The sequence below is a fragment of the Giraffa tippelskirchi genome, chromosome 10 (genome assembly GCF_054371585.1).
Source record: "Giraffa tippelskirchi isolate mGirTip1 chromosome 10, T2T-mGirTip1v1.2.pri, whole genome shotgun sequence".
Lineage (NCBI taxonomy): Eukaryota > Metazoa > Chordata > Mammalia > Artiodactyla > Giraffidae > Giraffa > Giraffa tippelskirchi.
This window is the reverse complement of record NC_137284.1, coordinates 77,047,531-77,060,778: the sequence shown is the minus strand read 5'-3', so window position 1 is coordinate 77,060,778 and position 13,248 is coordinate 77,047,531. Positions and strand designations below refer to the sequence as shown.

Below are 13,248 nucleotides of genomic sequence, written 5' to 3'. Positions count from 1 at the left end.
CTGGGCTCCTAATTTCTCCACACTTTTATCTATAGAGAAATGCTCTAACAGTATCATTTGCAAAACTTTTCATTCAATCCTTTCTATCCACTAGACTCATGTTTTTCAAAATTGGCAGAATCTCTTCTTCAAACAAAATATTAAGCGCACAATCCAAAAAAACACAGAACTTCTCTGGCTGAAGCAGGGGTGGCAGGATGTGCACTGGGCATGCCCTGAGCTGTTCTGGAAGACCACTATGCCTCTATGGAGCACAAAGATGAGAGAACACAACTCTCTCTGTTAGCTGTAAGCTTCCCTGTGAGGACTTCACCCTTTTCATTCCAAGTTCAACTGGCTTAACACATCCTCTCTCCTCACCTTTCTACTCTCGAAGTTTCAAATATGTACTTCCTAAACAAATCTTCACCACAGAAAGCATTCCTTGTTTACTGCAAACCTCTGATCTCACTTGTCTCTGAACTCTCCCTGCCATTCTCCTTACCTCAAAACCCAGCAGTTAATTGTAAATTCTCATATGCAATTGCAGCAGTCATATAATTGTTTCATGTGTGTAAGCCTTATCTCCCTAACATAAGTATCCTTTTTAGACAAGTACTTTCAGAGTCTGCAGACAGCACGCAGCACACATTTAGTTCTTACTACACTGAAATACACTGCTTCTTTTCCACCTGCACATACACCCTTCCCCATATCCTTAGTTGCACTTCACCATGGCTTTCAGATACCCCTTTTATACAGATCTCTCTTTTAATTCTGATCTTTTTAAAATATTTATTTATTTTTAATTGGTTGAAGATTGCTTTACAATATTGGTTTGATTTCTGTCATAAACCGATATGAATTAGCCATAGGTGTACATATGTCCCCTCTCTCGAGTCTCCCTCCTACCTCCCGTCCATTCCCATGTCTCTAGTTTATTACAGAGCTCCAGTATGAGCTCCCTGAGTCATACAGCAAATTCCCTTTGGTTACCTACTTCTAATCTTTAATTCAAGCTAATATCCATATTGAAAACTACTTATTTTCCAACTTTACTATCTGACATTCTTCTAGTGGGTGAGAGTTGCTACGTATAGGTTTTTTACTAGGTTACCAACTTCCATACACGGTTTTCTTTACAATATCCAAACCCTTCTTATACGTTTTATCTGATCTGATCTTTGGAGCTCTATGAGGTAAAAAGGGAAGGAATTAATTACACTATTTTACAAATGAAAAAAGGATTAACGCTCCAATTATAAAATGTTTGCCCTGGATGGAGCAGCTAACAGAAAGCAGTGCCCACCAATAAAAGAGTTCTACTTCCCAATTCTGTTGTATTATATGTTTTAAAATATCATTTCCCACTGCTGCCTGAACATCCCCACAAGCAGGCTGTGAGCACCCCACCCAGGCAGTCAGGTGTGCCAAAGCGATAAGGGTGGCTACTGCCATGAGGTTCCCCCCACGTTCCCTTGTGAATAAGCAACATTTAAACACACCAATGAAATCCCCTCACATCCTGATTCCCCAATAAAGGCATTGCCCATGGGTTCTTGTTCTCTCTGCTCCCCACCTCCTAGGTTGAGCCAGCTTCCTTGACATCACCTCCCATGTGACCCTTTCTCAGTGCACACTGACTGTTTCTCTAGGACCTGTGTGTATAATAAACTTTTTTTCCTGGGCCTCTCTTGTGCCTCTTCTTCTGGTTGCAAATGACTGATGATCACCTAAAAGAACAAAATACCTGTGATCTAGGAAGCCTCCCAGTACATGTATCTGCAGTAACAATAAACCTACTACCTGAACTATACCACTGATCAAGCCCAGATAGTCTCCACTTATAACTTTATTGGGGCTTCCATGGTGGCACAAACAGTAAAGAATCTGCCTGCAACGTGAAAGATTTGGGTTCTATTCCTTGGTTGGGAAGATCCCCTGGAGAAGGGAATGGCTACCCCTCCAGTATTCTTGGGCTTCCCTTGTGGCTCAGCTGGTAAAGAAACCGCCTGCAGTGAGGGAGACCTGGGCTTTATCCCTTGTTCGGGAAGATTCCCTTGGAGAAGGGAATGGCTACCCACTCCAGTATTCTTGCCTGGAAAATCCCATGGATAAAGGCTCCAGTCCATGGGGATGCAAAGAGTCGGACACGACTCAGTGACTAACAACACAGCTAACTTTATTATCACACCTAAGGCAAAGAGAACCTTCATCTATCTCAATTATTGCTTTTTCTATTCAAAAGGGTCTAGGGCCTCAAACGGTTTTTAAAACACCTTTGAGCTAAATGTTCTAAGCCAAAAAGAAAGACCTACTGGGTTTGCTTACTACACAGAGCACATTAACAGACTGGAAGTTCTAAGCGCTTCCCAGAGTTTGAACTACATCAGGACCCTGGATTTTCCAACTGCTCTCCAAGTCCACTCAAGAAAAAGTAATCACATTGTTCATACTAAAGTGACATTATCAGACATATGACCATGGTTAAAATACTGAGACAAAATATCCTAACTATAAATTCAATGTTGGGCACTTCTGTGTATGTTTAAAACACTAATGCTTTGGTAGTCACCTAACAGAAGTACAAATAAAAGAAAAATGGCATCTAAGGGCACAATCAGTAAGTCTAACAAATAATGAAGAACAAAAAACTATTAATTTATGAACTAAAGTATTACATTAATTGCTTAATAGAAATCATCTTAATCACACTGCCTTTGTAATAAGAAAAATGGTAAACATGACTCTCAACCCTTACCTCCCCCAACCAAATCCCTACTTAATCAATCATGTAAGCTTAACAAGACAGCTCTCACCATATGCTGGATGAAAGTACCCAGAATAGACTATGTACTCAAATATTCATAGAATCCTAAATTTTAGAATTAGAAAACTCACAGAGTATTTAGTCAAATCTTCTACACAATATAGGAAATTCTTCTATATTTTAGTGTCTCTGATAGATGGGCACCCAGCCTCTAACACTAGGAAGAGCACCACTTCACGAAACAAACTATTCCATTACTACACAGGATTGTGTATATGTGTGAAAGTCACTCAGTCATGTCTGACTCTTTGTAACTCCATGGATTATACAGTCCATGAAATTCTCCAGGCAGGAATACTGGAGTGGGTAGTCTTTCCCTTCTCCAGGGGATATTCCCAACCCAGGGATGGAACCTAGGTTCCCCACATTGCAGGCGGGCATGTGTATATACATATACTGATTCTATTGGTTTCTCAGGGACAAAACATAACAGAACTTCATCAATTAAAAAAGCTCTTCACATATCTAAAGGTGTCACATTTTCTCTTCTCTTTTAATAATAACCCCCCTCTCTCTGATTATTGTTAGTATGAAATGCTTTCCACACTTTTCAACCTGGGAACCCTTCTTGATATGCTTGCCAGTTTGTCACTGTCCCATTTAAAATATGCCACATCCAATATTGTACACAATACTGCACATGGTCTGATAAGTACAAAATACAGGAGCTTTACTCTACTCTTAGTTTGTATTAAGCCAATAAATCATCTTCACATGTCCTGCTGCCAAACCATGTTTTCCATCTTGTAGGTATAAAATCATGCCTCCCCACCCATCAACTTTAAATAGAGAATCCTAACTGTTACATTTATGTTGCTAGTTCTGGTCCAGAATTCTGGTCTAGTAAGATCACCACCCTCAAGTCCTAATCAGTCCTGAATATTCATTGGAAGGACTGATGCTGAAGCTGAAACTCTAATACTTAGGCCACTTGATGAGAAGAACTGACTCATTCGAAAAGACCCTGATGCTGGGAAAGACTGAAGGTGGGAGGAGAAGGGGACGACAGAGGATGAGATGAGTGGATAGCATCACTGATTCAATGGACATGAGTTTGAGTAAACTCCAGAAGTTGGTGCTGGACAGAGAAGCCTGGCGTGCTGCAGTCCATGGGGTTGCAAAGAGTTGGATATGACTGAGCAACTAAACCAAACTGAAGATCACTTGGCATATAAATTCTATGCCCTCTCATAATTATTAGCAATACCCCCTAGCTTTGTCTCATCTTTGAATTCAGTAAATAGGTAATCCTTAGGTTTGAAATTTGAAAAAAAAAATGTTAAACAGGACTGTATCAAGTTTAGAACCCTATGCCACAATACCAGAGACCTTTACTGAGGAACACAGCCAACATTTTCCACATAATAATTAGGTACGAGCCTTTAAAGAAATCATGACTATCAATACTGAAATCAAGATACATTGGGTTGATGTTATTTTCCTTTGTATATTCCTCCAGAAATTCTAAAGAATGAATTTGTGAACCTAGTTCTTTGGTGAACCCATACTGGCTCCCAGTGATTTCTGAATTCTTTTAAATATTCAGAAGGCAACTATTCCGTAATTCATTAAAAGATTCTGTTATGGGCAGTTATCAAGCTCATCTGTCTATCGTGTGGGGTGTTTTCAAGAAGTGAGGTGCTTATTCATGCTCAATTTTTCCATGCTGTGTAACTTTTTAAATTATTGATATGGCCTGAAATGAAGCCTGAAAGTTCCTTCTGACCTTAGGATAGCATTCGTCTGGATCATACGGACTTCCAAACAGAAACTAAATGTCCCCTATCTCCTCACTTACCTTGAATAAATATCTCAGAGTGACTTACAGCTCTAGTCATTTCCACTGGAACTGCATTTTCCTCACTGGTTAACAGAAGCTGGGTGGATGGAGAAGCTCTGCCTCTTCTCCATATTACACCATTTTGGTCAAGCAGTGACTGTGTGCTACACAGCAGGTTCTCATCAGTTATCTATTTTATATATGCTATTTCATATACAGTAGCATGTATATGCGGAGAAGGAAATGGCAACCCACTCCAGTATTCTTGCCTAGAGAATCCTGTGGACAGAGGAGCCTGGTGGGCTGCTGTCCATAGGGTGGCACAGAGTCGGACACGACTGAAGCGACTTAGCATGCATTAGAGAAGGAAATGGCAACCCACTCCAGTATTCTTGCCTAGAGAATCCTGTGGACAGAGAAGCCTGGTGGGCTACCATCTAGGGGGTCGCACCGAATCGGACACGACTGAAGCGACTTAGCAGCAGCAGCAGTATGTATATGTCAATCCCAAGCTCCCAATTTATCCTTCCCCCACTTTACCCCCTGGTAATCGTAAGTTTCTTTTCTACATCATTTGTACCGTCTTTTAGATTCCATATATAAGTAAACCTCAATGAGGTTATCTGTAAAATAAGCACAATAATCTCAAAGATATTGTGGGATATACTGAGATAATATAAATACCTAGCACCTATCACATACTAGGAAAACAATGTTTGTTTCCCTCCTCAAATCTCATTTCCAAAAAAAAAAAAAAATTTCTAACTAGAGTTAGAACTTGCTTACCTACATATAGAATTTACTAATCTCTTTAGTTCTGAAATTGCTCTTTCAAGAATGGACAAAATACTACTACTGAGGTTTCACCATTAAAAACAACAACAAAGAGACAGAGAATTGGGTTTTTCACCAATGCTGTATTCGATATATTAACACTGAATAACCGGGATAATAGACACAGTCTATGTGGGAGAAGACAAGGCAAGCTGATACTCTCCCTTTATGATCCCTAAATCTCAGCTACATTTACTCATTACCAAGCAAAAGATTCAGTTAACAAAGGCAGAAACATAGGAGAAAGACAACGCAAGCAGAAGCCAAGATTCTAGTCCTCACTTTGCCACAAAATACAAGAAAGTCACTTAAGCTTTCTAAACTTCAGTCTCTTTTGTTGTAAAATACCACTAAGGGATGAGGGAGAAGGATGTTCAATTATCTTTAGGTTACCTGAGTTAACTACAACTTTAGTCAGTCTTTATCTCACTACACACACTTACATTAGCAACAGGTTTCCTTTGCCACAACTTGCTCATTCACTAGGTAACAAAATGACAAGCATTAGGAGTATCCAATCTTACTCATACCTAGATCAGAAGAGTACAGGAGAGCCCACATGGACATCTGGATATGGTCTGATATCAGGCCAGGCTGCCCCTTTTACTGTCCATCCTTACTGTATCATCCCTAAAAGTATGCAATGCAGCACGGCAGAATCTCTGACCCATGTTTCTGCTTTCACTTGTAACAGTAAAAACACTGCATTCCTTTATACATAAGACTTGAACAGCAATAATGAAAGGCCAACTGGTGAGCAATAATCTCAAAGACCATTTCAAGCTAAAAGTTTATCATTTGCAAATCTGTGTTATTTGTACAACTTTTCCCCATCTTCTTGCTTAATCAAGCTTCCTTTCTTTCTCTTCAACTTGCTTTTATGCCAGCTCCAATATTTAAGTATTACTTGTTATATATTCCTTGATTTAGATTTGAAAAGCAGATGATCAATACACTATTTTCCCTCATTCTATTATCTTGAAATCCCTCCCAAAGATGTCCTTTTAAAAAATTAATGTAGCTCTACATGAGTACTTTTTTATCTTCCATGAAAAACTTGAAAATAGGCAACGATATTGTTATGTCATCATCAACAGATCTTCAAGGTCATGCTATACATCTTATAATGGGTAAAACCAACTTGGTAGTTCAGAATCCAAATCACTTGTACAGGGCACAAGATGTAAGTTTCTTAATGAATGCCAATCTATAACAAACAGTATTAGAAGATTTTACAAAAGAAAATTACAGGAATAAACATGACTTCTCTGAAAAAGGAAATAACTAAACACAGGAGACATGCATACAAACAGATACGTGTATGTTTATATATGTACATATACATATGTGTGTACATGTGTATAACATATGTGTATACATTGTTTTAAGATCCTACTAGGGAAATCCAAACTAATACAACATATGGCAGAGGAAAATCATATTTGTCTTAAAGGTCTAGTCAATCTACTTTTACTAGATCTGGAAAAAAGTTTGGTGTAAGAAGTTGATTCTACTGGATCAAATTAGGTTTTTAAATTAAATATAAATGTCAACTATTTCGTTTGGCCTCTATTTTCACCAAAACTGACTCTTTCATACCTGGTTCTGTTAATCCCAAGGTTTTACGTTTTAAATCTCCAAAGAAGTAAAGGAAGATAAAGAGAGAGAGTTCTTGAAGTGCCAGCAACATTTCATGTCTGAACTACCTTTAGGCAAGAATTTGCACAGAAATGTTAATTTCCACTAAAACTGACAAAGAAATATCCACCTATCAAGCAAAAGCATGATCTATTACCATATATGATCAGGGCCAAAAATAAATCAAATTGCTGGCCAGTGCAAGTTAATTACTAATGAAATCAATGGTCCCTACACGTTCTAAATTCTTTAAAGAGAAATAACTCCTAAAGTTCATTTTTGAGGAAAACATCATCCCTTCTCCTCACTTAAAACAAAGGATACTCTTCAGCCAGCAGCGTAACTAGTTCTTACTGTTGTTTTAGTTGCTAAGCTGTGTTCCATTCTGCGACCCCATGGACTGCAGCCCACTAGATTCCCCAAGCAAGAAGACTAGAGTGGGTTGCCATTTCCTTCTCCAGGTGATATTCCCAACCCAAGGACTGAACCCACGTCTCCTGTGTTGGCAGGCAGATTCTTTACCACTGAGCCTGAGAAGCCCACGATTAATTATTATATTTGCTCTTAACCTTTTTAAGAGGATTTCTCATCTTCAACCTCCAAACTCTTACAAGGAAACAAACAATACGTTTCATAGTAGGAGCACATGTATTTAGTTCCTACTACAATTCTAACTAGCTAGATGCTTAACCTGGAACTCAGGATTCAAGCTGAGACCAAACCACAGAAACATAAACTGAATAATTATCAAGGAAAGAAGCTTCCTGTAGGATATCATTAACATTGCTATTTCATAATATCAAGTATGAAGCTCCTCAGCTTCAAATACTAGTTTCATTTGATTTATCTCATATAATTTTTAAAAAATTTTTTCTGTCCATATCATCCAGAACCTTTCCTATACTTCCTGAAGAACATGAGGATGGATGGTGGAGAACTCTTAGCCCCTTGTTCTTGAGCTAGCCAATACAGTCTGTCAAAGATAAATCATTTTTTTAAGTCCTGGTAACAGCTGTTATGAATATGAAGAACAAAAATTTCCCATAATTTAAACAATATCACTGGGGGGGGGGGGAAGGGGCATGAAATAAATCAAAAAGTACTAAAAAGCAAATGAGAACACAAAGTAAAAAATCTGAACTTTCAGGACTCATTTATAGAAAGGAAATATCAGGTCCTTGCTGCTCATTCTCCCCCTTCCAGAGACGGGAAAGTACCTGGTGTACCACTCTTAATGTCTTAAATGCTCAAAGTCAAAATGAATGAAAACAGCTAATTCCTTAGCTTCATTAAAATCACTCCAGGGCTTCCCTGGTGGTTCAGCGGTAAAGAATCTGCCTGCGATGTAGGAGACACAGTTTCAATCCCTGGTCCGGGAGAATCCCACATGCTGCAGAGCAACTAAGCCAGTGCACCACAACTGCTGAACCCGCAGTCTGGAGCCCAGGAACAGCCACTGCTGAAGTCTGCGAGCCCAGAGTCCACGCTCCACAACGCGAAAAGCTACCGCAATGAGAAGCGGGAGCACTGTAACTAGAGAGCAGCCTCCCACCCCCAACCAGAGAAAGCCTGCTTGCAGCAATGAAGACCTAGCAGAGTCAAAAATAAATGAATAAAATTATAAAAACATAAAAAATGAAACCACTCCAGGGTGCTGCTCCCAATTCTAAACTGCTATCTTCTCTACCACCATTTGTACCTTAATTCAACAAATGTCTGTCAAACACCTATTATGCTAGGGAGTAAAGCAAAATCTGCAAATGAGACCCAGATTAACTGCACAGACTTGTTGAAATCAGCACACATTTCTGGTCTTTATAGCATGGCTATCTTCTTAGAACAACAGAGCATATCTATTAAAAATTAACAAAATTTAAGATATTTGATTTTAGGAGAAAAAATCCAACTACATAAAGCTCAAATTTTCTCATACACGTAAGTGTCCCTCAAATCATATAAACTCTTTAAATAAAAAAATTATTCCAGAAAATGCAAGATTAAACACACCTACTGAGAGTGCTCAACACATAGCTAGTCAATATTTGTGGAATAAAAATTATGAATTGTACTTGCCACAGAAATCTATTCTCTGAGCCATTTATTAACTAGGCTCAAAAGCCATCTCCTCCATATTTTGCCTTATCAGTAGTTCATGGCTGACAACTTGATCTCTGGTTCTCCAACTTAAATGAGATTTACAACCACCTGGAAAGTTTGTTTGAAATCCTTGACCAAATCCTTGACCATAACCCCTAAAAATTCCAGTTCCAGAAAACAGATCCTGCATTTACAATAATGTATCATTCAAGTGGGCTTCCCTGGTGACTCAGGCGGTAAAGAATCTGCCTGCAATGCAGGAAACCTGGGTTCAATCCCTGGGTTGGTAATGATCCCCTGGAAGAGGGCATGGCAACCCACTTCAGTATTCCTTCCTGGAGAATCCCCATGGATAAGAGGAACCTGGCGGGCTACAGACCATGGGGTCGCAAAGAGTCGACATGACTGAGTGACTAAGCACAGCACAGCAAGTGAATCCGAGGCGGTCAGAAGACCCTGCTCTCAGTTATGCTGGTTTACCTTCACAAGAGGCGAAGGAAAAACTCTGGGTCATAATTGGTATCAATGAGAAAACAGAAAAACTGAACATTTCTAGCCAAAACTAAAAATTATACAATTCTCTTAATTAATCATAATTCACTAACTAATGCTTAAAAGGCAAGATGAAATACAACTGAAACAACCTTTGCTTTGACAATACAAATTGTCACTCAACCCACCCAAAACAGACATTTTTCTGAAATAACGTTTTGTCAATGTTCAGAAAAAGAGTAGAAACAAAGGAAGCTGAGGACTGTAATCCATAGAAACAGGCATGAAATTGTGCTGTAATAGTTTTAGGGGAAAATGTACCACATTCAAAACACTCTCTTGATTAGTTACTGTGCTGTCAATATAAAAGCCACTAGTCATGTGTTACTATTTAAATTGAAATGAAATAAAATCAAGTAAAATTAAAAATTCAGTTCTTCTACTGCATTAGTCATAATGTAAATACTCAATAGCCTCATGCAGCTAGTGGCTAACATACTGGATAGGAGAGATACAGACCATCTCCCTTGTCACAGACAATTTTCTTGGATAGCTCTGGCTTAGAGTCAATGGGTATCTAAATAAAACATGTAATCTCCATTCTCCTGAATCAGAGAGCTCTAGCTGACAACTTCTAAATTTTAAATATATAATTCCACTTAGGTAGTGATTGTAAAACAAGAACTCTAGCATAATTTATCTGCAACTTGTTTCAAGAAAAGTTATTCAAAAGTGGTATGTTTATCCATTTCTGATTCTCAAGACAGAAATAATTTAACTCAAGAGGTCTTAAGTATCAGACACCAAAACCACAACTAGGTTTTTATAATCAAATGAAAAGTGTTTCATTACTAGAAAACAAAAGGCATTAGGTGAAAAAAGACTGATCCCAAAAGATTAAAACACTTAGTAAGACTGGTTTTCCAACTACTTCAGAAGTTTCTATTCACATATGTAACAAACAACTACTTTATAACTAGTTCTAAAACAACCTTACAACAAATTCAAATTAGTGACATTTTACTGTCTACAGTTTTAATTGCTTTCCACCAATTTCACACTAAAAACACCTATAAATAATTTAACCACCATAGGTTTTACTTAAATATAATTTTATAGGGAACTATTCACTGAAAGTCCCGAGCAAATCTTAGTTTTAGCAGAAAAGTAGACATAAAAGTTAATGAAACAATTTGCAACTCAAAATCCTCTCTCTCAACTGCATCAACATCTAGTTTTGTATAGCAAAATGCACAAGCCGGGGCAACAAGATGCAGAAGTGTGAGGAGTAACAGAATTCAAACTGCAGCAGATCTAGAACTGTATTATTTCAGCTTTAAATCGACTTTCCCTTAAATAGACATAACCATCATTTTGACTAGGGTTCTTTCAGAAAAGCTCAAGTATACACAAATTTGATCTCTAAATTACAAAAAAAAAAAAAAAAAAAGATTCTTATCCAGAAAGTCTGCTCTGCCGAAAAAAAATTTTAGAAAACTTAACACATAAAACCTAACGCTAAATACTAGAAACAGGTCATACTGATGAATACGGAGTTATGGTAGTGAGTCTAACATTCCTGTGTACTTTAGCTTCTTTATGATCCTCTGCTTACTTATGGGTTTACATCAAATCTAAGAGTCAGCAAAGGAAAGAAGTAACTCATTACTAAAAACAGTATAAAAGGATCTTTAAAGAGAAAGACTATATAATAACTTACCCGCCACACTGGTGATTGTAACTGGAACTCCTTGCACTTGAACGCCCGCAGCACCCAGGTTGGCAACACTCACTGTCTGAAGGTTAGGCACTGATGCAAGCTGGGCAGTATTCAAAGTTATTGGGGCACCAGCAACAGCCACAGGAGCAATCTGAGCAAGGGTTGTGCCACCACTTGAAGACACTGGGGTGATGGTTAATTGCTGGGATAACCCAGCATTCTGAACTTGCAAATTTGAAAGACTCTGAATATTCTGAACCTGTACAGTTTGCCAGCTGATTTGCCCTGAAGGTGTTAAAGTTGGAGCCCTGATAAGCACCTGAGTCGGATTTACTGCTTGAAGTTGAACATTCTGCAAAGGCTGCTGCTGGATGGTCTGAATAGTCTGCCCTGACTGGAGTTGAAAAGACTGGGGTGGAATAGCTTGAATTATCTGTTGCTGAGGCTGTTGGATCTGGATCTGTTGCAAGATAGGCTGACCTACAATTTGCACCTGCTGAAGAGAATTTGATTGATCCTGTGTATTCTGTATTCCATTAGACTGAAGCTGACTGGAGCTCTGGGCTTCAGACTCTGTAGCAGCAGGTGTCTGAGAATCTTCAATGGTGCGTTCAGAACTACTGGCTGATGTGCTTGCATACTGGCCCGTATCTGCTGAGCTCACTAACGTGTCACTGCTGGTCAGAGATGTTGATGCAGTGGTTGTACAGGTAGTGGAGGAGGAGGGAGATTCCGGCATACTGGCAGAAGCGGTGGTGGTGGTAGGTGTGGAAACTAACTGACTCCCATTGGAAGTCCCATTATCAGTAGTAGTAGCAGGCTGGCCAACCTGTGCAGTTCCTCCTCCAGCAGCCACATTGTTTATCACTGGCAAAGCTAAAGTCACTCCTCCAATGTTAATTGGTAGGGTTGTTACAACTTGAGCCTGAGTACCAGGAAGGGTCTGTAACTGCAGTGGTATTGAAACACCAGGTCTAATTTGGACTGGAACTGTCTGATTTGCCAGGTTTTGAGCAAGAATATTCCCAGAAGCTGTCCTGTTAGCAGCTGTGAGTATAGCTTGATTATTACCTGCAGAAATGAGCTGAATTTGACCCTGCAAATCCTGTAGAGATGAACTACTAGTTGGATTGATTTGAATTTGCTGGCCTTCCACTGTTTGAAGTTGTGGAATCACTTGGTACTGTACACTACCACTTGGATTTTGTACTTGTATGACTTGAAACTGACCAGGGGAAGAAGAATTACCTGATTTAGTTTTTGTGGGAGATGCACTCCCATTATTACTGCTGGAAGAACTAGATGAACTAGAAGCTGGTTGAGAAATGTTATTTTCTTTTGAAGCAGGAGGAGTGGAGGCAACAAGTTGCCAAGCATTCCCAGCAAGTTGTGTTGTTACCAGTTCTAGCTGTTGTGGTTGATTTTGAAGTTGCACCAATCCTTGGCTTGGATCTATAATAATCTGTTGTTGTCCAGTTGCTTGGTTTTCACCAGGAGTCCCTATTTTGCTGCAAGTAGCTGCCAGTAAAGCCAGAGGAGAGGGCTGAGAGTCCTACCCAAAATGGGATAGTAAAAGGGAGAGGGAAAAAAAGTGGGAGGATTTAGTGAAGGCCAGTAGTTGGGAGGGGTTTATTTATTTATTTATTTTGACAGCTCTACATTTCAGAACTTACTCAGGGAAAGAAATCTAAACATTAACAAAAGCAACAAGATACAGGAATAAGGAAGCAGGTCCCACAATATAAACTATAAATAATAAGAAATTTCTAACAAACTTTCTTGAAGTGTTATTTTACTAAACTCAAAACGCCCTTGGGAAAACACACACCTTTCTCTTATAGTCTGAGTTCCTGGTGGAATTTTAACCACGATATCCCA

The 13,248-nt window shown here is 39.0% G+C and overlaps 1 protein-coding gene across 3 annotated transcripts in view; it reads right to left on the bottom strand.

The window, feature by feature from the left end:
* The window catches only part of SP4 (Sp4 transcription factor), an 81,379-nt gene that overhangs the window by 67,269 nt on the left and 862 nt on the right, over positions 1 to 13,248 (bottom strand). For all 3 annotated transcript variants that reach the window (XM_081536389.1, XM_081536390.1, XM_081536391.1), the window contains one exon: positions 11,371 to 12,922. In XM_081536389.1, coding sequence (XP_081392515.1) covers positions 11,371 to 12,922 — 1,552 coding nt within the window. The remainder of the gene's footprint in view (positions 1 to 11,370; positions 12,923 to 13,248) is intronic.